The 25051-nt window shown below is 41.9% G+C and overlaps 2 protein-coding genes across 5 annotated transcripts in view; one reads left to right on the top strand and one right to left on the bottom strand.

Moving 5' to 3' along the window:
• The window catches only part of LSM14A (LSM14A mRNA processing body assembly factor), a 52624-nt gene extending 51801 nt beyond the window's left edge, over window positions 1–823 (bottom strand). For 3 of the 4 annotated variants that reach the window (XM_061138970.1, XM_061138972.1, XM_061138973.1), the window contains exon 1: window positions 551–823. In XM_061138970.1, coding sequence (XP_060994953.1) covers window positions 551–671 — 121 coding nt within the window. In that variant the 5' untranslated portion in view covers window positions 672–823. The remainder of the gene's footprint in view (window positions 1–550) is intronic. The other variant, XM_061138971.1, reaches the window with a different exon arrangement.
• On the top strand, window positions 670–22633 carry LOC133055054 (uncharacterized). Its single transcript, XM_061140531.1, has 3 exons — window positions 670–711; window positions 771–1209; window positions 21236–22633. Exons 1-3 carry the CDS (start codon window positions 670–672, stop codon window positions 21355–21357), a joined length of 603 nt encoding a protein of 200 aa, XP_060996514.1. The 3' UTR covers window positions 21358–22633.
• Window positions 22634–25051: the final 2418 nt, after the last annotated feature.

Below are 25051 nucleotides of genomic sequence, written 5' to 3'. Positions count from 1 at the left end.
TCTGCTCCAGGTACCAATGGCATTTCGAGGCCGTCTGCGTCGCAGGGGAAACCCAAAGTTTGGGCACATTACTTAAAGTTCACCTGAGGAATATGCAACGAATTGAAATTAAAAACGCGAGAAAATGGGTGCTGGAAAATCAGCAAATCAGAGCTTTAAATTCTGGCTGGGCGGAAAAATTCTTTGAATACTCAGGCTTTGTTTGGTGGTTAAGAAGACAGAACCACCGAATTTAGGAGTTGGAAGACGCGTATCTCTGTGTTCTTCGGCCCGTTCTCGGACTTCAGGGCTGCCCCGCCCGCCCCGGCCGCGGTCCTTAGTCCCCGGATTGAAGGCGGAAGCCTGGGAGCCCCGGGGAGGCCGCGGCCCGGCCCGGCCCGCGACGCCGGGGCCGGGACCGAGGGAAGGGAGCGGCCCCCCAAGGAGGACGGTGGAGCGGGGAGGGAGCAGGAAGGGAGCAGGGAGGGAACGAGGAGGTCGCGAGCCGAGAGCTCGGCGCAGCCCCGAGCGCTCGGCCCGCCTTCCCACCCCGAGGCCCGCCCCGACATACCTTTGGCGAGAGCTACGGTAGAGTTCTCGGTGTCGATAGTGTAGAGGATGCCCTCGTAGCGGATCTCCGCCTTGGAGATAAGGCTGATCTTGCTGCCGATGTAAGGGGTGCCCCCGCTCATGGCGCCGGCGCCGCCGCCGCTCCCGGCCGCTCGCAGAGAGGCAGATCCCACGCCGCTGTGGCCGCTCCGCTCGCCCACTTGCTCCGTCGGCGCCTACAGCAGCCGCCTCAGACCCAACATGGCGGCGGCGCCGGCTCCGCTACCCTCCCCCAGCCTCCCGCCCTCAAGCCGCGGCGCGGCGGCGGCGGCGGCGGCAGCGGCGGCGGCGCGGGGCATGCTGGACGGGGAGGCCGAGCTCTCGCGAGACTCGTCTGGCGGCCGGTGGCTCAGGGCTCCTTCGCGGCCTTGGAAGTCCTAGCAGTGTGGCTGGCCTGGTGTGTCGCTGTCGTTCCCCGAGGCCTGAGAGGAGATCCAGGGATAGGCCAGGAGCCTCGGAATGTAAGGATACTGTGGGCTGGCGTGGCGCCGCGCGCGGTCCTCTTGACCTCCGCTGTGGCCTACGCCATTTCCAGACCCTTTGAAACCCGTCCTGAGTCCGGTGTCATTGCAAAAGCGGATCCCTCTAGCTGGAAAGTTCTAACGTGCCTCGAAGCTCTTGGTGAGCACCTCTGAGACCTGGTCATTTTCCTTTGGAAGCAACTGCGCCCCTCTTGGAGCCGTCATTACAGCATCTGTTACCCAGCGAGTCTCCCCTCTACTCCCCTTCGCTGCTCAGACGTGGGATTCTGTCCAAAGCTTTCAAATGGTTCTCATTGCTTTCAGTACCATTTCTCACAGACCGAATCCTACTGGCTGCAGTTTTGTTCAGTTCTGTGAACTCTGGATTCATTGTAGCCATAGCACTGTTAACTTAAAAAAAAAAAAAAAAAAGCTCAGCATGAGAATTGTGCTTTCTTCCGGGGGGGTTTGCTGAGGACTTAACTCTGGAGACAGCCTCTCAGCTCTGAGGGACTGCTGGGAAGAAGTAAGGGAGGAGCCAGGATATATAGGAGTTCTTGAAAAACAGCACAACAACAAACCCAGGTAGTTTAACATCAAAAGATTACTCTTAAAGAAAAACCAGACATCTCAAGTTAATGAATTCAACACTTTTCTGTGTATGGGAAGAAGTTGGAGTCTGGGCTCATTGAAATCATTTCTTTAATGTTAGTAAACCTTTTCTCCATTCTGAATTCCCTCAGGGTGCACAGTTGGGGGTGACTACAGTGGCTGATGGCTAAACAGCTCCCAAATCCTTTCTTTACTTATATGTCAGGGGATATCCACAGCCTCTTCAGCATCTTTAGTTGAATGTTTAATTGGCAAGTTTGTGTGTCTGAAGATTTCCCCTCTAAACCTAATCTTGCCACGCAACTGTTCATCCTTATAATAGTGGGACTTCTCACTCAGACCTGTATCTGTTCTGACTGCAAAATTCTATCCTTTTCAAGTGTAGACTGTATCCTGAATCTGATCATTTCTCGCCATCTCCACCTCTGCCCTACAACAAACCACCCAGAATTATTGAAACAGCCTCCTAGAAGGCCCTTCTACCTCTGCTTTTGTCCCCATAATTCTCAACACAGCAGCCAGAGGGATCTTGTTAAGATCGAAGTTAGATTGTATCCCTCCTCTACTCAATACTCCTCTCCCCAGTGAGCTCATGTCACACAGAATGAAAGCTAGCTAGACTCCTTACTTTGCCCTATAGAGACATACATGATTTAGTTCCTTGTTTCCTTGCTTCACCATTCTGTTCTGGCCATCCCTTTTTCACCTCAAACTTGCCCACTTCATTCAGATCTCTACTCAAATGTTGCTTCTGCACATGAGTCTTTATTGTCCTATTTATCATGATACCACCTGAATCACTCTACATGCCCTTGCTCTGCTTTCTTTTTCTTCATAGCGTTTATCTTCCTCTAATTGTTTAGTCGCTCTGTTGTGTCTGATCTTTTGTGTCCCTGTGGACTATAGCTCACCAGGCTCCTCTTTCCATGAAATTTCCCAGGCAAGAATACTGGAGTCAGTTGCCATTTTATTCTTCAGGGGAACCATGTGTCCTGCATTGCAGGTGGCTTCTCTACTGCTGAGCCACCAGGGAGGTCCCATCTCCCTCTAGTATGTTTAGTTGGGCCTCTCTGTCCCGTTCACTAGAATCTAAACATTTTGAGATAAGGATGTTATTCTGCTGTTGCTGCAGCTGCTAAGTCGCTTCAGTCGTGTCCGACTCTGTGCGACCCCATAGACGGAAGCCCACCAGGCTCCCCCGTCCCTCGGATTCTCCAGGCAAGAACACTGGAGTGGGTTGCCATTTCCTTCTCCAGTGCAGAAAAGTGAAAAGTCAAAGTGAAGTCTCTCAGTCATGTCTGACTCTTCGCGACCCCATGGACTGCAGCCTACCAAGCTCCTTCGCCCATGGGATTTTCCAGGCAAGAGTACTGGAGTGGGTTGCCATTGCATTCTCCCGATGTTACTCTGGTCACTACTATATGATCAGAACCTAGAACAGAGCAGCTTTTCTGTAAGTTGGATGAAGTTGGATGAAGGCAGAGCATAGGTAGGATGTCTGGTGAGCTGAGTGAACAAATGGTGAGAAGCCTGGCAGGAAACAGAGAGGGAAGTAGTACAGAAGACTAATGGCTGTGTTGGGTCTGGTTCACAAGAGCTTCGAAGGAAGACTATGAAATACCTGCTTCAGTACAAGTTTCCTGCTAAGGAGCTGAACTCTTACTTCTGTTATTTCCTCCTGCTTCCAGGCCTTGGACCTAGCTTATCTTCCATGCTTCCTGAGTGAGGGCATCCTTTTTCATATTTTAACTAATTCCCAAATTTACATCTTCATTCCAGATCTCTTGACTTCCAGGGTCACACTGGTACATATACTAGATACAGTTGTTTGGGTGTCCCTGAGGCACTTCCAGCTCAACATGTTCAAAAATATATGCATCCACTCCATTCCCCCCAATAAACCTGCCTTTATCCACGCTCTCTGTCCTTAACACTGGCCCCAGGACTCACTCAGGTGTCCAGTCTTGAAATCAGAATCCTTATCTGGCTGCACCCAGTCAATCACCAATCTTGCTCATTCTATTTTATGTTTTCAGTTCATGGCTTCCTGCACCCTAGGGCACCAGGAACTGTGCATAAGTGCAGCTGATCAGTGTGATAGCCCATAGTGTATCATGCATGTGAATCTCTAACTTAGGTACTAGAAAAAGGCTGAGAAAGTGGCACCTTTCACTACCTTTGTTTCTGAAAACCCGAATCCCATGTTGCTCCCCTGCTTAAGAGCCATCAGTTATGTCTGCTGGCCTACAGAAAAAAAAAAAAAAAGCTACCTCTCCATTGAATGTTTTCAACAATAGAAAGTCTAGAATTTCTACATTGGAGAGGCAGTCAGGTTGGAAGAGGAGATGAAAAGGATGGGAGGCTTGTCCAAAGTTACGTTTCTAGCTGGCACACTTTTTTTTTTAACTTACATTTGTGTTTGCTTGGGGATTGGGTAATGGAGAATATGGGAGAAAGAAGGTTCCTGCACCTCAGTGTCTTTTGGTATGCCCCTGGTTATTCATTGCAACTCCCAACATATTCTCTGTGTGCCTTAGGCTCTGGCCATGCTGAATTCATTGCTTCTCAGAACATACGTGTCACTCTCCCACCTCTAACCATTCCTGTTTGATATGAAAGTCTCTTTATTCCATCTCCATTTGACAAACAAGATTCAAAATCACTTCCACAGTATAGATAAAAATGAGAATAAATCAAAGACCTAAATGTAAGAGCTAAAACTATAAAATTCTTAGAACAGGGGTCCCCAAACTCTGGGTTGTGGACTGTTAGATCTTGTCAGATCAGTGGCAGTATTAGATTGGAAATAAGAGCACAATAAATGTAATGCACTTGAATCATCCCAAAACCATCTCTTCCACCCACCCTGGTCTATGGAAAATTATCTTCCAGGAACTGATCCATGGTGCCAAAAAGGTTGAAGACAACTGTCATAGAAGAAAACATTGGGGTAAATCTTCTTGACCTGGATTAGGTAGCGATTTCTTGGCTATGCCACAAAAAGCTCAAACAATCAAAGAAAAATAGGTAAATTAGATTTCATAAAAATTAACTTTTGTGCTTCAAAGGACATTATCAAGAAAGTGAAGAGACAACTCACAGAATGGGAGAGACTATTTGCAAATCATAGATCTGATAAGAGATTCAGGATATATAAAGAATATGTAAACAAGTCTTTAACAGAAGTTATAACACATTAAATTGAAAAACAAATTTCTGGATTAAAATTTGTAAACCATAATGGAACACAATATTAAAAAAGAATGTATATGTATGTATGTATCACTTTGCTATACAGCTGAAATTAGCACAACATTGTAAATCAAATATACTTCAATGAAAAGTAAATTTAAAAAAATGTGTAAAGGATTTGTATAGACATTTTTCCAAAGAAGATATACAAATGGCCAAAAAAAGCACAGAAAAAGATGCTTAACATCATTGATCTTTAGGGAAATGCAAATCAAAGCCACAGTGAGCTGCCAATTCCTACCTACTGGGATGGCTAGTAATTATAAAGATGGACAAGAACAAGTGTTAGTAAGGTTGTGGAAAAATTGTTAAGTAGTGCATCCTATTCGGGAAAGTTTGACAGTTCCTCAAAAAGTTGACCATAAAGTTACCATATGATGCCACTGTTCCATTCCTGGGTATGTGACCATGAAAAGTGAAAATACGTATCCCACAAAAAACTTTTACACAGATGTTTATAGCAGTGTTATTTATAATAGAGTGGGAACAACCTAAATATCTATTAACTAATAAACGCATAAACTAAATATATGTACCCATTCAATAGGATATTATAGCCATAAAATGAATGAAGTACTGGTACGTGCTACAACATGGGTGAACCTTAAAAACGTTACACTAAATGAAAGAAATTAGACACAAAAACCACGTACCATATGATTCCATTGATATGAAATGTTCAGAGTAGGAAAACCCATAGAGACATAAAATAGATTAATGGATTAGTGGTTGCCAGGGGCTGGGGGTTATGGCTGGGGTCTAGGAATGGGGAGTGACTGCTAATGGTTTCTCTTTGGGGTGATGAAAATGTCTGGAATTATTAGATAGTGGTGGTAGTTACACTACGTTATGAAGATTCTAACTTTTACACTTGAAAAAGTGGATTTATGTGAATTGTATCATAATAAAAAGTATGTCTCCTCATTTTATGACTCTTTAAAGTTACATGGCAAATGGGCACAGGCTTATAAGAGAATATATATATATATATATATATATATATATATATATATATATATATATATAAATATATATATATAAAATTCCATATGGTTGCTTTGCAAAACTAACCTGTTAGTTTCAGGTATACGGTAAAGTGAATCAGTTATACATAAGAGAATATTTAAGATAAAAAGCTAGATACAAACATGAGTATGAAGACTTCTTTAAAAGAAAAAACCAGGCAGCATGTAAAAATAAAGCAAGAAAGTAACAATTTCCAAATACTACTGTATCAAGGTATTACATATAAGATTTTATGGTAATTTTTTCCTCTCTATTAGTTAGGAGATGTGCTCTGGCTATCTTCTGCTATATAACAAACCACCCTAAGATTCAGTAATTTAAAACAATTACCTTTTGTTATGTTTCACAGTTTTTGGAAGAGGCATGACTAAGTAATTCTGTTTCATGTAGCATCATCTAGGGTCATTGAGTGGCCACTTGCCTGGTCTGGTCTAGTCTAGACCCCATGTTTCATTCACCTGACTGGCTGGAGTGCCTAGAAGGCTGGGACTTTCTTGACACCGTGGAGCCACCTTACCAACTTGGCCTGTCAACTATCTTACTTGTGTCAGCATTATTTTAAGTCTCTCTTAACTAGCAGTCAAATGCATTTCCTGAATGATGCAAAAAGAAAGACAAATGCCTGGGTCAGTCATTTTACATACTTTGGAGGAGCCACACCTTAGGAGTTCTAAATTCAGCGTGTGTGTCACTTCGCTCTTCTCAGAAATAGATACTGAGACAGGAATGAAAGAGGTTTATTGGAGGTAATGCCTGTGAAAATGGGAGTGGAAGCAGGATGGAGCAAGCAGAATTTGCAGATTTGACAAAATCTCGAGTCAACCTAACAGGAATCCTGGAGCAAAGATTACTCTTTAGAATAGTCCCACATCAGACAGAAACTGTCAGGCCCTAGGACTCCTGCTATACCGTCACTGGCCTCGGCCACCCAGGAAAAGCATGGACTTCTGAGCATGGACTTGGATTGAAAGCTGTCCACTAAACACACTCTTTGCAGCAGCCTCGCAAGTCTGTCCTTTCTTTCTTTCCTTTTAAAATTTTTATTGCAATACAGTTGTTTTACAATGTATGTTAGTTTCTGCTGTACAGCAAAGTGAATCAGCTTTGTGTATATGTATATCCCCTCTTTTTTGGATTTCCGTCCTATTTAGGCCATCACAGAGCACTGAGTAGAGATCTCTGTGCTACACAATAGGTTCTCATATGTTGTTGTTCAGTCGCCAAGTCATGTTGAATTCTTTGCAAACCCATGGACTGTAGCATGCCAGGCTTCCCTGTTCTTCACTATCTCCTGGAGTATGCTCAAAATTCATGCCCATTGAGTTGGTGATGCTATCTAACCATCTCATCCTCTGCCACCCTCACCTCCTTTTGCTTTCAATGTTTCCCAGCATCAGGGTCTTTTCTAATAAGTCAGCTCTTTGCATCAGGTGGCCAAAGTATTGGAGCTTCAGTTTCAGTATCAGTCCTTCCAATGAATAATCAGGGTTGATTTCCTTTAGGATTGACTGACTTGATCTCCTTGCTGTCAAAGGAACTCTCAAGAGTCCTCTCCAGCACCACAGTTTGAAAGCATCAATTCTTTGGTGCTCAGCCTTCTTTATGGTCCAACTCTCACATACATACATGACTACTGGAAAAACTGTAGCTTTGACTATGTGAAACTTTGTCGGCAAAATGATGCCTCTGATTTTTAATACACTGTCTAAGTTTGTCATAGCTTTCCTTCCAAGGAGCAAGCGTCTTTTAATTTCATGGCTGCAGTCGCCATCCCACAGTGATTTTGGAGCCCCAGAAAATAAAATCTGTCACTGCTTCTACTTTTCCTTTTCTATTAGCCATGAAATGATGGCACCAGATGCCATCATCTTAGTTTTTTGAATGTTGAGTTTTAAGCCAGCATTTTTTCTTTCCTCATTCATCTTCATCAAGAGACTCTTTTTTAGTTCCTCTTCACTTAATGCCTTTAAAGTGGTATCATCTGCATATCTGAGACTGTTGATATTTCTCCTGGCAATCTTGATTCCAGCTTGTGGTTTATCCAGCCTGGCATTTCGTGTGATATACATTGCATATAAGTTAAATCAGCTGGATGACAATATACAGCCTTGTACTCCTTTCAAAATTTTGAACTAGTCAGTTGTTCAATGTAAGGTTCTAACTGTTGCTTCTTGACTTGTGTTCGGATTTCTCAGGAGGCAGGTAAGGTGGTCTGGAATTCCCATCTCTTAAAGAATTCTCCACATTTTGTTGTGGTCCACACAGTCAAAGGCTTTGGCATAGTCAGTGAAGAGAAGTAGATGTTTTTCTGAAATTCCCTTTCTTTCTCTATGATCCAATGGATGTCAGCAATTTGATCTCTGGTTCCTCTGCCTTTTTTAAACCCAGCTTGTACATCTGGTTCTCATTAGTTATCTATTTTATACATAGATCTGTAAATATGTCATTCCCAATCTCCACAAATACTTTCTTGCAGCAAGTAAAATTTAGGTAGAGTCAACAATTCCCTGGGCTGCCCTGGTGGCTCAGCAGTAAAGAATCCACCTGCATTGCAGGAGACCCAGGAGACGCAGACTCGATCCCTGGGTGGGGAAGATCCCCTGGAGTAGGGCACGGCAACCTACTCCAGTATTCTTGCCTGGCTAATCCCACAGACAGAAGAGCCTGGTGGGCTACAGTACATGGGATCTCAAAGAGTCACACACGACTGAAATGACTAAGCACAAGCATACTGCAACAATTTCCTAAAGTCTTTTTCTGTGATCACATCTTACTTTAGCAAGTGTTAGTGAATTTGATCCCCATTTAATAAGTTTCTTTTCTGTAAAACTTGATATTCATACAGTAGAACTTCTGAGATTTTCTGTTTCTTCTATCAATTTCCCTGTTTTTTTAAAAAGAAATTTGATCTAAGTTGTGGAATGTATTGGTATTAACTTATTCATAATAACCTGTTAACAAACTTTTAACATTTGTAGGCTCTGCAGTGATGTTTCCCCTATAATTTGAGTCTTCTTTCTTTTTTCCCTCTATCAGTCTTGCTAGGGGGTTATCAGTTTTATTGATCTTTCCAAAGAACTAGATTGGGTTTTGTTAATTTTATCTATGTTTGTTTTCCATTTTATTGACTTCTGTTATCTTCATTATTTCTTTCCTTCTAGTTATTTTGGTTTTAATTTGCTCTTATTTTCTCAGCTTCTTAAGGTAGAAGCTTAAATTATGGATGTTAAAGAATTCTTCTTTTCTAGCATAAGCATTTAAACCTGTAAGTTTCCTTCGAACAACCACCTTGGCTATATCCCACATGATTGATATGCATTGTTTTTATTACCATTCAGTTAGAAATGTTTTCTAACTTTCCAATGTGATTTCTTCTTTGACCCATAAATTATTTCCAAGTGTGTGGCATAATTTCCAGACATTGGAGAATATTATAGTTGCCTTTTTTAAAATAATTTCTCATTTATTTCCATCATGGTCAGAGATTATGCTCTGCATGCAGTCCTTTGAATTTATTACTTGTTTTACAGCCTGACTTCTTAATGAATGTTCTCAGTTCAGCTCAGTCACTCAGTCGTGTCCGACTCTTTGCGACCCCATGGACCACAGCATGCCAGGCCTCCCTGTCCATTACCAACTCCCAGAATTTACTCAAACTCATGTCCATTGAGTCGGTGATGCCATCCAACTATCTCATCCCCTGTCATCCCCTTCTCCTCTTGCCTTCAATCTTTCCCAGCATCAGGGTCTTTTCAAATGAGTCAGCTCTTCGCATCAGGTGGCCAAAGTATTGGAGTTTCAGCTTCACCATAGGCACTTAGAAAGAATGTGTATTCTGCAGTTGTTAAGTGTAGTATTTTATAAAAGTTTGTTGAGAATGTTCTTCAAATATTTTGATTTTTTTTTTCTGCTTGTTCTATCAGTTACTGAGAAGGGTATGTTAAAAACCTCTATGAGTATAGATTTATCTATTTTTCTTTTATATCTATCAGTTTTGTTATTTAGTGCATGCAGTTTGGATTGTTACTCTCTCCTGATGAAGCAACCCTTTTGAAATGTCTATGAAAACAATCATTATGAAACACTTTTTTTCAGGTGATTTACCTGATACTAATTGAGCTATAACTGCTTTCTCATGACTAGTGTTGCTTGGCATATCTTTTTAATCCTTTGACTTTCATCTATCTGTATCCTTTTATTTATAATGTGTGCTTTGTAATAGCGTATAACTAAATGTTCTATTTATATTCAATTTGACAAGTCCTAACTTTTTCTTAGAGAAGGCAATGGCAACCCACTCTAGTACTCTTGCCTGGAAAATCCCATGGACAGAGGAGCCTGGTAGGCTGCCGTCCATAGGGTTGCTAAGAGTCGGACGTGACTGAGCGACTTCACTTTCACTTTTCACTTTTCATTGGAGAAGGAAATGGTAATCCACTCCAGTGTTCTTGCCTGGAGAATCCCAGGGATGGGGGAGCCTGGTGGGCTGCCGTCTATGGCTCACACAGAGTCGGACACTGACGTGACTTAGCAGCAGCAGCAGCAGCAACTTTTACTTGGAATATTTAGTCCATTTATATTTAACATAATTACTGATATGATTACATTTAAGTTTACCTTTTTACTATTTGTTTTCCTTTGTTCTTTTGTTTTGTTCTACTTTTTGTTTATTTGTTCTTTTCTGCTTTCTTTGGTCTTAATCAAATAATTTTTATTATTCATTTTTACCACCTCTATTGGAAATCTAGCTCTACTTTTTTGCATTTATATTAGTGGTTGCCTTAGAAATTATAAAATGCATCCATAACTTACTGTCGTCTAGACTGAATTATCTTTTTATTACTTTATAAACAATGTATGGACCTTAATGTAATTCTATTTACATCCTCTCTTTGTATTATTATTGTCATATATTTTATTTCTGTGTGTAAGCTCCCACAAGACATTATTGCTTTTGCTTTAAAGAACCAATGTATTTTCAAATTTAATTTAGTCTAATTAAATTAACTAATTAATTTTTGAGTGTGCTGAGTCTTTGTTGGAGTACTTGGGCTTTCTTAGTTGTGGCAAGCAGGGTCTGCTCCCTAGCTGCCATGCAAGGGCTTCTGACTGCAGTGGCTTCTCTTGTTGCGGAGCATGGGCTCTAGGCCCCAGGCTTCAGTAGTTGCAGCACAGGCTTAGCTGCCCCATGGCATATGGGATCTTAGTTCCCCTTCCAGGGATATCAAACCCATGTTCCCTGCATTGGAAGGCAGGTTCTTAACCACTGGATGACCACAGAAGTCCCTAGCTCTATGTTTTAAGTTCTTTTATGTTTTATTCTCTGCTTCTCTAGCCCACAGAGATGTTTAATTTATCAGTGGTGTCTTCTTTTTTTTTTTTTTTTTTCCAGTGGTGTCTTAACCAAGCAGAGAACTCTGGCTATGGAAGTTCCCATCATCTGCTAGGCTGTGCCCAGACTTGGCCAGTGCCCCCCTTGGCCACTAATCCCTCCTCATCTCTGAAGTCTTGTCCTCCTTCTCTAGAATTTACATTCTTCAGACTAATTTCTGATAACTGTAAAGTACTTTATCAAATTTTTCCCTACATTTATACTAGAAGAGGTGCTCTGTTGTGACTTTTTAACAGCTTAACTGGAAGTAGAATTTGGAAGATTTAGTGAAAGTGAAAAGTATTAGTGGCTCAATCATGTCTGATGCTTTGTGACCTCATGGACTGTAGCCTGCCAGGCTCCTCTGTCTGTGGAATTCTCTAGGCAAGAATATTGGAGTGGATTGCCATTTCTTTCTGCGGGGGATCTGACCCAGGGAACAAACCCAAGTCTCCTGCATTGCAGTCTGATTCTTTACTATCTGAGACACCAGGGAAGCCCTTGAAAGATTTGGGGGCCATATTTATATCTATTAGGAATATGCCTATTATACCCTCATAGCCAGTTTTTGCTCCAGAATTGGGATGGGCTGCTAGTCCTTCAGTTAACATATGGCATTTTTGACTGGCCTTTCAGGGCTATGATTTTCTTTTAAAATACGTCCCTTCAAATACCTGAGCCACTTTCAGCACAGTGAGATGTTTATTTTACGAGAAATGCACTGAAACAGACTAACTAATGCCGATGTGGAGGATGGTTTCCATCCCCTGTTTGCTCTGGCTGCATGCACATGAGTGTGATTGTTACTGTCTTTATTACTATCCCTTTTCAGAGCGTGGTTTTTGAACTCATATAGCTAAATGCACAGAAGACATAATTTCATTGTTTCAATTTATAGTAGCCCTCTGAGTTATGTATCTCCCATTATACAAGGTCAGAGTGGCAAGATCAGGACCACATTTCCCTCTGTAACCTAAGTATATGCAGTGGGAGTGCCTACGGTAAAGCACTTTATACATTAATAGCACTCTAGACTGTATAGCACAGGGAACTCTCCTCAATGCTCTGTGTGGCCTAAATGGTAAGCTTCCTCCCCCCCAAAAAAAGAGAGGATATGTGTATATGTATGGCTGGTTTACTACGCTGTGCAGCAGAAACTAACACAACATTTAAAGCAGCAGTACTCCAATAAAATCTTAGAAAATTTAGTACTCTATAGTTAATTACATGTTCTTAGCATTATTCAAATATTTGTCCCTTGATCTTAACAACAAGCAATAGAAATGGGTAAGAAGTGGGTCTGATTGGAAAGTCTTATCTTTCCAAAATAATGAAAATTAATCTATAATGAGTTTATCTGAGGAAAATGTTTCTAAAATGCAAATCTGATGATGCCAGAACTGGCCTGCAAGCCTCTCCCCTCAACCTTACTTATTCTTCGAGTTAAGCCAGGGTATGTTGTTTACAAGACCCTGTGGAAGTTGGCTCCTGCTTAACTCTCCCATCTCACTGTCCCCGTTCTCTCCACTTCGCAGCCTTTGTCCTCTATTCCACAAGCCATGTTAAACTTCTATCAGATTTTCGTTCTGAGCCTTCCCACTGCAGCTCTCAGCCTAGGTACCATGTCAGTTCAGGAGCTCCCCACTGATGTCCTGAGAGAAGCATCTGAAACAGTTGCTCCTCTCACGTGATCCTATCCGACCTGTACTAAGGCCTTTGTGCTAACCACGTGGTGGTGAAATTGCTTGTTTCCATATGCATATTCTGTAAGTTATACCTAGAGCAGGGACTATATGTGCCTTTCCACCATTGCATTCTGAGCACCAACTCAGGGCCTTGCACAGAGCAGACATGCAAAATATCTGTCAGATGAATTAATAGTTGTTTTTTTTCCCCCCGTGGGGCTTCCTTGGTGGCTCAGACAGTAGAGAATTTGCCTGCAGCGCAGGAGACCTGGGATCAATCCCTGGGTTGGGAAGATGCCCTGGAGAAGGGAATGGCTACCCACTCCAGTATTCTTGCTTGGAGAATTCCATGGACAGAGAAGCCTGGCGAGCTACAGCCCATAGTTTCTCTCTCTCTCTTTTTTTTTTCATATTTTGTGAATTTACAGCAAAAATACTCACAGTGGGAGGTGACCTTTAAAAAAAACACCAAAAAACCAGAAGATATAGAAGAAACTACTTGTAGTTTTGAAGATTGTTTTCATACATGAAGGCTTAAATGAGTTGTGTGGGACATCCATCACTGCACCTATGTTCTAAGTTTGGTTTTTAAAATAAAACATTTTGCCCCAAATCCAAGCATTTTTATTCATTTCTTGTTGTGTACTAAGTTAACATGCAAATTTCAATTGCCAGTTGAGTGGTTCTCTATGGCAGACACCCATGGCTTTCTCATTCACCCCATCTGGGCCTCCAGTGTGGTCTAATTATCCTGAAAAGCCAAGATGTGTTAGAGCCGAGCTTGATTACTCTAATGGCGCACAATGTTTTTACAAATCTCCCAGTTTCCTGAATAATTATCATTATCATATGTATGTGTTTAGCCAAAAGCTTAATTGGAAAATTCCAGAATGAAACAATAGTACATGAGAAAAAAAATCGTGAAGTCATTTTCTTTGAAAAAAATTAAAAAAAAAATCAAAGTGCCACTAGTACACGCATAAGGTTAAACCTTCATAACATGCAGAAGGGCTTAGGAAGCATAGCAATTATTCCTAGCCTACCTCTCCCCAGCCATGGACCTATGGAGGCCTCTAATTCTTTTTAGCTGCTTCTCCTGGTGGTTATCTGCATCTCTAAATAATATGCTTATAGCATCAGTTCTTGATTCATCCATTGTAGACATTCACTATTAATTTCCAGCTATAATAAATGAAGATTTATTTCACAGAACAAATACTTAGAGATATTTAAAAATTATTTTCCTGAATTGCTTTTATTTCCTTCATGCAGGACAGAAGTCCAAGGCTATATGCATTGTAAGGTAGGCCTGATATGTCCTGGTGGTGCCTGTTTTTGACTATGTATATTCTTTGCTGTATTAACAGTTCCCCTTGCTTCTTGGGGACTTCCCATGGGCTTCCCTGCTGGCTGCCTGCAATCTAGGAGGCCTGGGTTCGATCCCTGGGTCCGGAAGACCCCCTGGAGAAGGAAATAGCTACCCATTCCAGCATTCTTGCCTAGAGAATTCCATGGACAGGGAAGCCTGGTAGGCAATAGTCCACAGGGTCCCAAAAAGTCAGACACAACTGAGGGACTAACACCTGCTTCTTGGCCTTGATTTTGTATGCTTATTTTAGAGTGAGTCTTTCGTGTTGGAGGCTTTCACTGAAGTCTGGTGACCACTGGCGCATTTGTAAGAATGAGATCATGAATCATCCTTGTGATTGGGCCTTTGTGTTTGTAGTGGACTCACTGATGGAAGGACTTCACTGATGGTGATCAGGTGGGAGGCCACTCTTTTATTTAGTTAAAATTTTAAAAAATTGAAAAAAAGTTTTAAAGGTTAGTTTTCCACTTACGGTTATTACAAAATATTGGCTATATTCCCCATGTTGTATGATACATCCTTGAGCCTGTCTTACACCCAGTAGTTTCTACCTCCTTTGCCCTCACCCTTGTGTTGCCCTTCTCCCTCACCCGCTGGTAACCACTAGTTTGTTCTCTTTATCTGTGAGTCTGCTTGTTTTTGGTTTTATTCACCAGTTTTTTATTTTATTGTTTTAGATTCCCCATAACAATGTTGTGATAGTTTCAGGTGGGCAGTGAAGGGACTCAGCCACACACACACAAGTATCCATTCTCCCCCAAATCCCTCTCCCATCCAGGCTCCCACATAACATTGAGCAGACTTCCTTGTGCTATACAGTAGGTTCTGTTGAGTCCTGCTCCAAGGCCACAGGTGCGAGACCTTGTACCAAGGCCACAGAAGAGCCTTGGTCACCTCAGAAACCTGGTCACCTCTGAAGCTGACTAAGCCCCTTTGTAACCATTGCCAAAAGGCCCCCTGATCATCACCAGGAGGCTGCCTGACTGCAATCTGCTGAAAATTCTTATCTCTTGGTGGTTTCCTGGCTCATTGTGGATGGTCGTTTCCCATCTCTTGTTGCAACTTTTACCTCCTTTACTATTATTTTAGTGGTGTATGGGGAGGGCATGGGGATAAAACTGTGGGTTAAACAATCATCTTTAGGGACTTCCCTGGTGGTCCAGTGGCTGTGACTCCAAACCCCTAACACAGGGGGCCAGGATTCAATCCTTGGTCAAGCAACTAGATCCCACATGCTGCAATTAAAGATCCCACCTGCCACAATGAAAATCAAAGATCCCCTAAGACTTGGTGTGATCAAATCAATCAATCAGTCAATAGTAAAAACAAACAAACAAAAGACCGCAGCTATCTTTAACCAGGAGTTCATTAATTTTGACAAGGAAGTGTTCTAACAAAAGGACAAATACTGTATGATACCAGTTATATGAGGTACTAGAACAGTCAAATTCATGGAGACAGAAAATAGAATGGTGGTTACTAGGAGTCGGGGACAGGCAGGGGTTTTTGTGGTTGTTGTTTAGCTGCTAAGTCCTGTTATACCTTTTTGTGACCTCATGGACTGTAACCCACCAGGCTCCTCTGTCCATGGGATTTCTAAGGCAAGAATGCTGGCATGGATTGCCATTTCCTTCTCCAGGGGAATCTTCCCGACTCAGGCTTAACCCGTGTCATCTGTATTTCAGACAGATTCTTGACTGCTGAGCCACCGGGGAAACCCTAGACAGAGCGGGTAGTGGGGAATTTTGTTTCAAGGATATGGAATTTCAGTTTGGGATGATGAAAAAGTGCTGGAGGTGGATGATGGTGATGGTTATACGACAGTATGAGTATATTTAACACCACTTAAAAATGGTGAAAATGGTAAATTTCTCAGTTATGTATATTTTACACAGTGAAAACTAGAAAGATTTATCTTCACTGTATATGATTTTACTACAATTAAGTGTCTAAGGAAGAATAACTCCTTTAAAATGCTATGGAAAGTGAGGTTTTAGCTTTGGAAATGATAGTATCTTGTATTGAACTGACTTATCTCCTGATAACAGTGATTAACCCTAGACCAAAAACCTCTTTTAAATGCTATTGCTTGAAGGCACTTGTGAGCAATCTAAAGATGGCAGGGAATATGAGTCTTGTAAGAAGGGAAAGAAACTTGGTTACTTCCAATTTATCAGGCTTTTCCACTAAGGGCACTTCTATTTTTTAGCAACACAAGACACATGGTAGAATAGAGCTAAATTAGAAAGTGACAGGGAACTAGTCTCAATATCTTGTAATAACCTATAATGAAAAAGAATCAAAAAACAAAAAACAAACTATACTCAGTATCTTATAGTAATCTATAATGGAAAAGAGTCTAAAAAAGAATCTAAAACAGAGTAACTGAATCACTTTTATACCTGAAACTAACACAACAGTATAAATCAGCTATATTTCAATAAAAATTATTTTTTAAAGTGGTGGTCTTACTAGCTGAAGACTGAGATGAGATTTTAGGACTGTCAAAACTGCCCTAAAATTGAAAACTGATGGAGGACATCCCAGAAGGGAGCGAGTCACAGAGAGTAACTACAAAATCTGCATATAAATTCCTCTCAAAGTCCTGGCTGACTTCTAACAGGAATATATGCAGGGCGAGACTTCAGGGAACCCAACTGAGAGTTTTAGCTATTAACAGAATTTTAGGCAGAAATTTCTGTACTAGTTTGAAGTCGGGTCTTGCAACTAAGATAGACTTGTGGAACTCATAAAGTTTTCTTGCTGTTCATTCATTCAGTCACGTCTGACTCTGTGTGACCCCATGGACTGCAGCACAACAGGCTTCCCTGTCCTTCACTATCTCCTGGAGTTTGCTCAAACTCATGTCCATTGAGTTGGTGATGCCATCCAACCATCTCATCCTCTGTTTCCCCCTTTTCCTGCTTTCAGTCTTGCCCAGCATCAGGGTCTGTTCCAATGAGTCAGCTCTTCACATCAGGTGGCCAAAGTATTGGAGATTCAGCTTCAGCCTCAGTCCTTCCAATGAATATCCAGAGTTGATTTCCTTTAGGATTGACTGGTTTGATATCCTTGCTGTCCAAGGGGCTCTCAAGAGTCTTCTCCAGCACCACAGTTCGAAAGCATCTATTCTTTGGTGCTCCATCTTCTTTATCGTCCAACTCTCACATCCATACATACTGGAAAAACCAGAAATAAGTATGGCTTTCTATTAAAATCCAAAATAAATAAATAAAGCTTTCTGTTGAAATCCAAATGGGCATGGCCATGTCTTATAAGTAAGGCCAGGATTAAGGATTATCAAATGCATCCATGGTATAGACCTAATGCAGAATGGAACTGCAGAACACAGCAGAGTCAAATTGAAGACAGGTTGGTGGAAATTATTCAAATGAAGTATAGGGAGAAAATGGTCGAAAAAGATGAACAGAATCTCAGTGACTTGTGAAACAATATCAAGTTGTGTAATATATGTGTAGTTGGAGTTCCAAAAATGGAGGGAAAATATATCAAAGACCAGTGGTCCAGAATCCCCCAAGTTTGGTGGGGTACATGAACCCACAGTCTCAAAGTTCCAAAGAGAATCTACAACAGAGGTCCATAGGTGCTCTTGCACTTTTTTTCCCCCTGAAATGTATGCGCAGATGTAAAGTTTGCAGAGAGCAAAGACTTAAGACAAGATGGGACGTGAAGTTAAAATTCAATGACTTCGAGGCCCACACTGTGAGCCCAGTGCAGAGGAATGGAGGGGGATGTAGTAGGTCAATCCCTCTAGGATGGAATCCTAGGATGGAATCCCTTCAGCACCAGAGCACACTAGACCAGGAAACAATTACACTGGCTTATTCCTACAGCTGCAGGCTTTGGGTCTCCCTCCAAGGAATCAGGGCCACGGCTGGGGTGAGACAAGGTAGGCATCAAGGTAGGGTGCAAAATTTAAGGAGGTAATTATTCTCAATGTACAATTTCAGTAAAGAGAGAGGACTGTTCCTACAGTCTGCCACACCACTGCAGCATGAGGGATCATGATCCAATGAACAGATTTTGCATGCTGTGGGATAATCACAAATAGCATATTCATATACTGTTAACAAAGCATTTTATCAATTGATCTTCATATGACTTCAGGTGTGGTAGAGCAGAGAATCAGTATCAGTACACGCCTCTTTTTACACTGGGAAAATCAAGGGCCAGAGAAGGTTTTGACCTCAGGTGGATGATGGTGGAGTCAAGACTTGTACTCACGTATTTTCAGTCCAAACCTCAGTTCTTTCTGTTACAGCACCTAGCTAGAAGAGAAAATGGCCTACTTAGGAACTGATTCTGCTTTACTTCTTTGTGGGAAAAATTCCTGTTTTTGCTCTATTGTGTATCTTAACTGATTTTGTGTTCTGATAGTTGACCAGGGTTATTGAACATATAAATAAGTAAATCATGGTAAGTAACAGGAATAACTATTGGCAAACAAAAATGATGCAGTAACTGATCAATGCATTGTTGCAAAACACTTTCATAAAAATTGCCTTTTTCTGGAGATTCAAAGCATCATAAAAAGAAACAAATTACAATGGAACAACTTTTAAAGTTTATGTAGATATAACCTGGCTTCCCAGATGGCTCAGTGTGAAGAATCCACTTGACAATGCAGGAGCTGCAGGAGATGGGGGTTCAATCCCTGGGAAGCGAAGATTCCCTGGAGGAGTAAATGGCAACTCACCCCAATATTCCTTCCAGGAAAATTCCATGGACAGAGGAGCCTGGCGGGCTACAGCCTATGAGGTCACAAAGAGTCGGACATGACTGAGCATGCATGAATATATATAACACACACACAGACACATACACACACACACACATTGGCCATACCGCAGCAGTCTATGGGATCTTAGTTCCCCAACCACGGACTGAACCTGGGCCCACATCGGTGAAAGCACTGAGTCCTAACTATTGAACTGCCAGAGAACTCCCTAGAGTTTATATGACATTTATAGAAAGTAATTTTAGGACAAAAGTTAAAAACTAAGCAAAATAATGAAAAAAACCCCAATAAATTACATAACAATAAACTATATGTTCCTGTATTATGAGAAGGAAATGGCAACCCACTCCAGTATTCTTGCCTGGAGAATTCCATGGACAGAGGAGCCTGACAGGCTACACAGTCCATGGGGTTGCAAAGAGTCAGGCATGACTGAGCAATTATCACTCACTCATATTGTTAGTAATTGTGTAAATTATGTGGCAGTAATTAAATTTGGATGTTTTTGGCTGTCTTACCGAAAGTATTACATTATCAAAAGTGACATTTACACACTTACCTCTAAGCAACATTAAAAGTTAGAAGTACTTCATGGGGTAATATCTTAAAGAATTGCTCATTTTCCCAGGTACACCTCACTTCTAAGATCTGGGCACCGTATTGGTGTTATTTACTTAGTTGGAATTCCAAAGTGTCTTGGACATGAGTGTACATTAGAGTTGGTAAGATGCATACCCTACAATATCTTTTGGATTTAGAGTGTTCTGGGAAAAGAAAATGAGCCTTAGGACCCTGTGCTGACCAGGGGCAGTGGTGGCAGTGTGGATGGCAGTATTGAGACAGAGCAGGACTGTATGGTTCTTGCCCCCCCACCGTGTTCTCTGCCTTCCTTTTGCCTGTGGGAAACTTCAGTCAAAGGATAAGTTTAATCAGAGAAGTGAAAAATGCTGAAGCAAAGCAAAACAGTCTAAGGAGACTAAATAATAATAATGTAGTCATTAAGAACAGTCAAGGACGTTCAGTTCTTTTTCAAGGGTTATAGATAATATTCTGAGCCATATCCTGTGAGCTGTCTTATAGATATCAAAACACCAGCTGGAGGAGTTAACTACACAATGACCAGACTGTACTTGGACTTGAGCTGCAAAGAAATGGGAACAAATGCACCCAGAATTGAAGATTAACTGTACCTAAAACAACCAACATGATGCTAATCAGACCACTGATGACCAACTGAAGATGACTGTTGGAGAGGACTGTGTTGTTTCTGCATGTGACCCCAATCCCCACTCTGTCTATAAAAGCTCTTACCCCCTGCTTGTCAGCCTTTGGACAGATGTCCACCACCCTCCCCCCCAGTTGCCAGCATCTGAAATAAAGCAAACTTTCCACCAACCTGGCCTGCTTTTTGACTTTTGAGGGGTGAGCATCCAGACCCCCCCATGCATACCTTTCAGCAACAGTAGCTGTGGTAGTAGTAGTGTGTTAAACAAATAAGAGGGAGATAAACCTCCAAAGAGTCTTCCCTGACGGTCCACTGGTTAAGATTCTGAGATTTCACTGCATGAGGTGAAGGTTTGATCTCTGGTTGGGGAACAAAGATCCCATATGCTGAGTGGTGTGGCCAAAAAAAAAAAAAAAAAAAAGAAAGAAAGAAACGTCTATTTTGTTGGTCAAATATCAAGCTGTTCAAGGAAATTAGATAAATTATAAAGAAAAGATATTCCAGAGGTAGAGAGTGGAAAGAATGAGGAACTGGCCAGTTTGGATTCTGCACTGTTGTTGAAAATGCTGAGCACTAAGCCTGGAGCTTGTCACCAAACTGAGTGGTTGCAGGCAAGGGAAGCTGGGAGGCATTGCCACTGACACTCCCGATTCTCCCAGGGGCAATGTGGAGACAGGAGTCAGCTTGCAGATTACCTCCTCAGGTGAACGCCTGTGGGGACCAGATCACCCTAAGACTGTCCTGAGAAGTGTTTGTTCTTTTACACAGGGTGTTCCATGGTGGAGCAGGGTCAAATTACAAATGGGTCATGTATCATATGTCGAAATGTTTAACAGTTATAATTCAAGCAATAAGAGATTAAATAAAATGCTATTTTATTTTTCTAGATAAACTGGATGACATTACCAACTCAGTGGACATGAGTCTGCGCAAACTCCGGGAGACAGGAAAGGACAGGGAAGCCTGGCGTGCTGCAGCCCATGGGGTCGCAGAGTCGGACATTACCTAGAAACGGAACAACAGCAACAGATGAACTGTACCTTCAAACTGGCTGGGAAGACCAGGTCAAATGTAGACTTCTCTGACTCCTTGGAGTTCCATGTCAGAAGATGGTGAAGGGGGAACACCACCCCCAACCTTGGCCCAGTCCCTCTTCTCTTCCCACTCTCAGCTCTTTCCAACAGTGTGAAGGCCCCATCTGTGTGGTCATTTCTGTCCACATTCCTCCAAACAGCCTCTTGAAGTCACACTCACGCCTAAGGAAAAACATCCTGTTAGTGGCAATGTGTCATGCTTCACGATGGTGGACGTGGGAAGAGAGGCCTATGGAGGCCTATTTAGAAACAGGCTTGAGGTGGGACTCCCCTGGTCGCCCACTGGCTAAGACTCTGTGCTCCCAGTGCGGAGGACCCAGGTTTGATCCCTCGTCAGGGAACATGACACAGCCTTTGTGCCTCAACTAAGACTGGCCCAGCCAAATAACTAAATAAATATTAAAAGAAGAAGAAGAAATAGGCTTGAGGCTCTTTGGGCATGGAATTCCGGAGTCCTGGGCCACTGGGATGTATGGAAATTTTCATAGATCTGATAATTAGGTAATAGCATTGTATTGATATTAATTCCCAGTTTGAAAATTGTACTGCAATTGTGTACATAGTTCTTTTTTAATGTGGACCATTTAAAAAATCATTATTGAATTTGTTACAATATTGTTTCTATTTTATGTTTTGAGTGGGATCTTAGTTCCCAGGTCAGGGATCAGAACAGCAGCCCCTGCATTGGAAGGGGAAGTCTTAACCACTGGACCACCAGGGAAATCTACATAGATGTTTTGCTTTTAGGAAGTACACAATAAAATATTTAAGAATAAAGGGATATGGTGGCTGCAACTTACTCTCAAATAGAAATAATGACAATAAAAATACATATATATGTAGAGAGAGAAAAAACGTAAAGCAATGTGGCAAAATGTTAGCAATTAGTCAGTTTTCTGTGAATCTTTCTAGGAGTTCTTTATATTCTTTTTGCAACTTTTCTATATGTTTAAATACAGAAAATATGCTTTTCACAATAAACAGTGAAACAGTAAGATGTAGGGACACGGCATCCCTTCTCCCCTTGTCACCACTGTACTCCTCTCCCTCCCCTCAGCATTATGCTGACTGTAATTCAACAAATTATAACAAATAACAAAAGAAAAGGAAATGAGTATAGTTACAGAAAACAAAAGGGAAAAAAAAGTCATTTGGGGCAGCTGATGTAAGTACCTATGCAAGGCCTACTAGTGGTCTCTTAGGCTTATTTAGGAGTTCAATCCTTGGGTCAGAAAGATCCCCTGGAGAAGGGAGTGGTTACACACTCTAGTCTTCTTGTCTGGAGAATTCCTTGGACAGAGGAGCCTGGTGGGCTACAGTCCATAGGGTTGCAGAGTCAGACACTACTGAGCGACTGACAGTTTCACTTTCAGGCTTATTTAGACTCACAAGATGACCACAAGTCACACTCAGTCTGTTTAGAAGGAAATAGGGTAGGGGAGCTTTGCCACAGACGTTCTTTGCCACAGTTCACTTGGTAGGTACAAAGATGCTAGATCCACATTGGACCTTAATGAGAGCTGCTTTGGTTTAAATGTCTCATGCCTCATGGCATCCCACTCCAGTATCCTTGCCTGGAAAATTCCATGGACAGAGGAGCCTGGCAGGCTACAGTCCATGGGGTCGCAAAGAGTCAGACACGACTGAGTGACTTCACCTCACTTCACTCTGCTTCACAAGAGACAATCTCATAATTTCACAGGCGTGGTTTCCAGGATTTCTGCAAGGAATATGCCTAATTATGAGTCCAGTACTCATGAACCCCCAAACAATGGCTTCCCCGTTAGGTAGTTGCAGATCTGTCAGTCCAGTTTACAATGATGAAAAATTTTTTAAAAATTAAAAAATATTTTGGCTACACCGTGCAACATGTGGGATCTTAGTTGCCCAACTAGGGATTGAACCCGCTCCCCTTACACTGGAAGTGTGGAGTCTTACCCCTGAACCATCGGGAAGTCCCACCAATGATCATTTTAAGATTAGCTTTTAAAAAAACTATTTAATTTTTATTTTTGACTGCACTGGGTCTTCGTTGCTGTGTGCAGCCTTTCTCTAGCTGTGGCTACTCTGTTGTGGTACATGGACTTCTCAATGAGGTGGCTTCGCTTGTTGCAGAGCACAGGTTCTAGGCAAGAAGGCTTCAGAACTTGGGCTCAGTATTTGAGGCTTTTGGGCTTAGTTGCTCTGCAGCATGTGGAATTCTCCCAGATCAGGGATTGAACCCATGTCCCCTGCATTGGCAGGTGGATTCTTAACCACTGGACCACCAGGGAAGTCTCTACCAATGATCATTTTTACTGTAAGCAATATAGCCTTTCTTTCCTGGTGACTCAGCAGTAAAGAATCCACCTGCAATGCAGGAGACACGAGTTTGATCCCTGGGTCGGGAAGATCCCCTTGAGAAGGAAATGGCGATCCACTCCAGTATCCTTGCCTGGAAAACCTTGTGGACAGAGGAACCTGATGGGCTAGACTGCAGTCCATGTGGTTGCAGAGTCAGACACAACTTAGCAACTGAACAACGATAACAATATAGCCTAGCAACATACTTGACATCTTTCAGGGAAATAAACCTAAGGTTAGGTTATCATGCAGAAGTGCTTTATTAAAAAAAAAATCTTTGCCATGGCTTTGATGAGCACTTTTTAAAAAAAATTAATTTATTTGTTTTAACTGGAGGCTAATTACTTTACAATATTGTAGTGGTTTTAGCCACCACATTGACACGAATCAGCCACGAGTGTACATGTGTCCCCCACCCTGAACCTCCCTCCCACCTGCCTCCCCATCCCATCCCTCAGGGTCATCCCAGTGCACCGGCCCTGAATGCCCTGTCTCACGCATCGAATCTGGACTGGCGATCTATTTCATGTATGGTAATATACATGTTTCAGTGCTATTCTCTCTAATCATCCCACCCTCACCTTCTCCCACAGAGTCCAAAAGTCTGTTCTTTACATCTGTGTCTCTTCTGCTGTCTCACATATAGGGTCACCGCTACCCTCTTTCTAAATTCCATATATATGTGTTAATATACTGTATTGGTGTTTTTCTTTCTGACTTACTTCACTCTGTATGATAGGCTCCAGTTTCATCTGCCTCATTAGAACTGATTCAAATGCATTCTTTTTAATAGCTGAGTAATATTCCATTGTGTATATGTACCACAGCTTTCTTATCCATTCATCTGCCGATGGACATCTAGATTGCTTCCTTGTCTTAGCTATTGTAAACAATGCTGCGATGAACATTGGGGTACACGTGTCTCTTTCAATTCTGGTTTCCTCTGTGTGTATGCCTAGCAATGGGATTTCTGGGTCATATGGCAGTTCTATTTTCAGTTTTTAAGGAATCTCCACACTATTCTCCACAGTGGTGATATTAGTTTGCATTCCCACCAACAGGGTAAGAGGGTTCCCTTTTTTCCTCACCCTCTTCAGCATTTATTGTCTGTAGACTTTTTGATAGCAGCCATTCTGACTGGCGTACCTCATTGTGGTTTTGATTTGCATTTCTCTGATAATGAGTGATGTTGAGCATCTTTTGATGTGTTTGTCAGCCATCTGTATGTCTTCTTTGGAGAAATGTCTGTTTAGTTCGTTGGCCCAT

This window comes from Dama dama, chromosome 4 (genome assembly GCF_033118175.1).
Source record: "Dama dama isolate Ldn47 chromosome 4, ASM3311817v1, whole genome shotgun sequence".
NCBI lineage: Eukaryota > Metazoa > Chordata > Mammalia > Artiodactyla > Cervidae > Dama > Dama dama.
Note: the sequence above shows the minus strand (reverse complement) of the source record. Positions and strands in the feature narration are given on the sequence as shown.

Excerpts from the sequence above, each read along its gene's own strand:
- LOC133055054 (XM_061140531.1), top strand. The coding sequence starts at position 670 with ATGGCGCCGGCGCCGCCGCCGCTCCCGGCCGCTCGCAGAGAG. Across the intron at positions 712-770 it reads TCCCGGCCGCTCGCAGAGAG|CAGCCGCCTCAGACCCAACA; the intron begins GCAGATCCCACG and ends CGGCGCCTACAG. Across the intron at positions 1,210-21,235 it reads AACGTGCCTCGAAGCTCTTG|ATAAACTGGATGACATTACC; the intron begins GTGAGCACCTCT and ends TTATTTTTCTAG.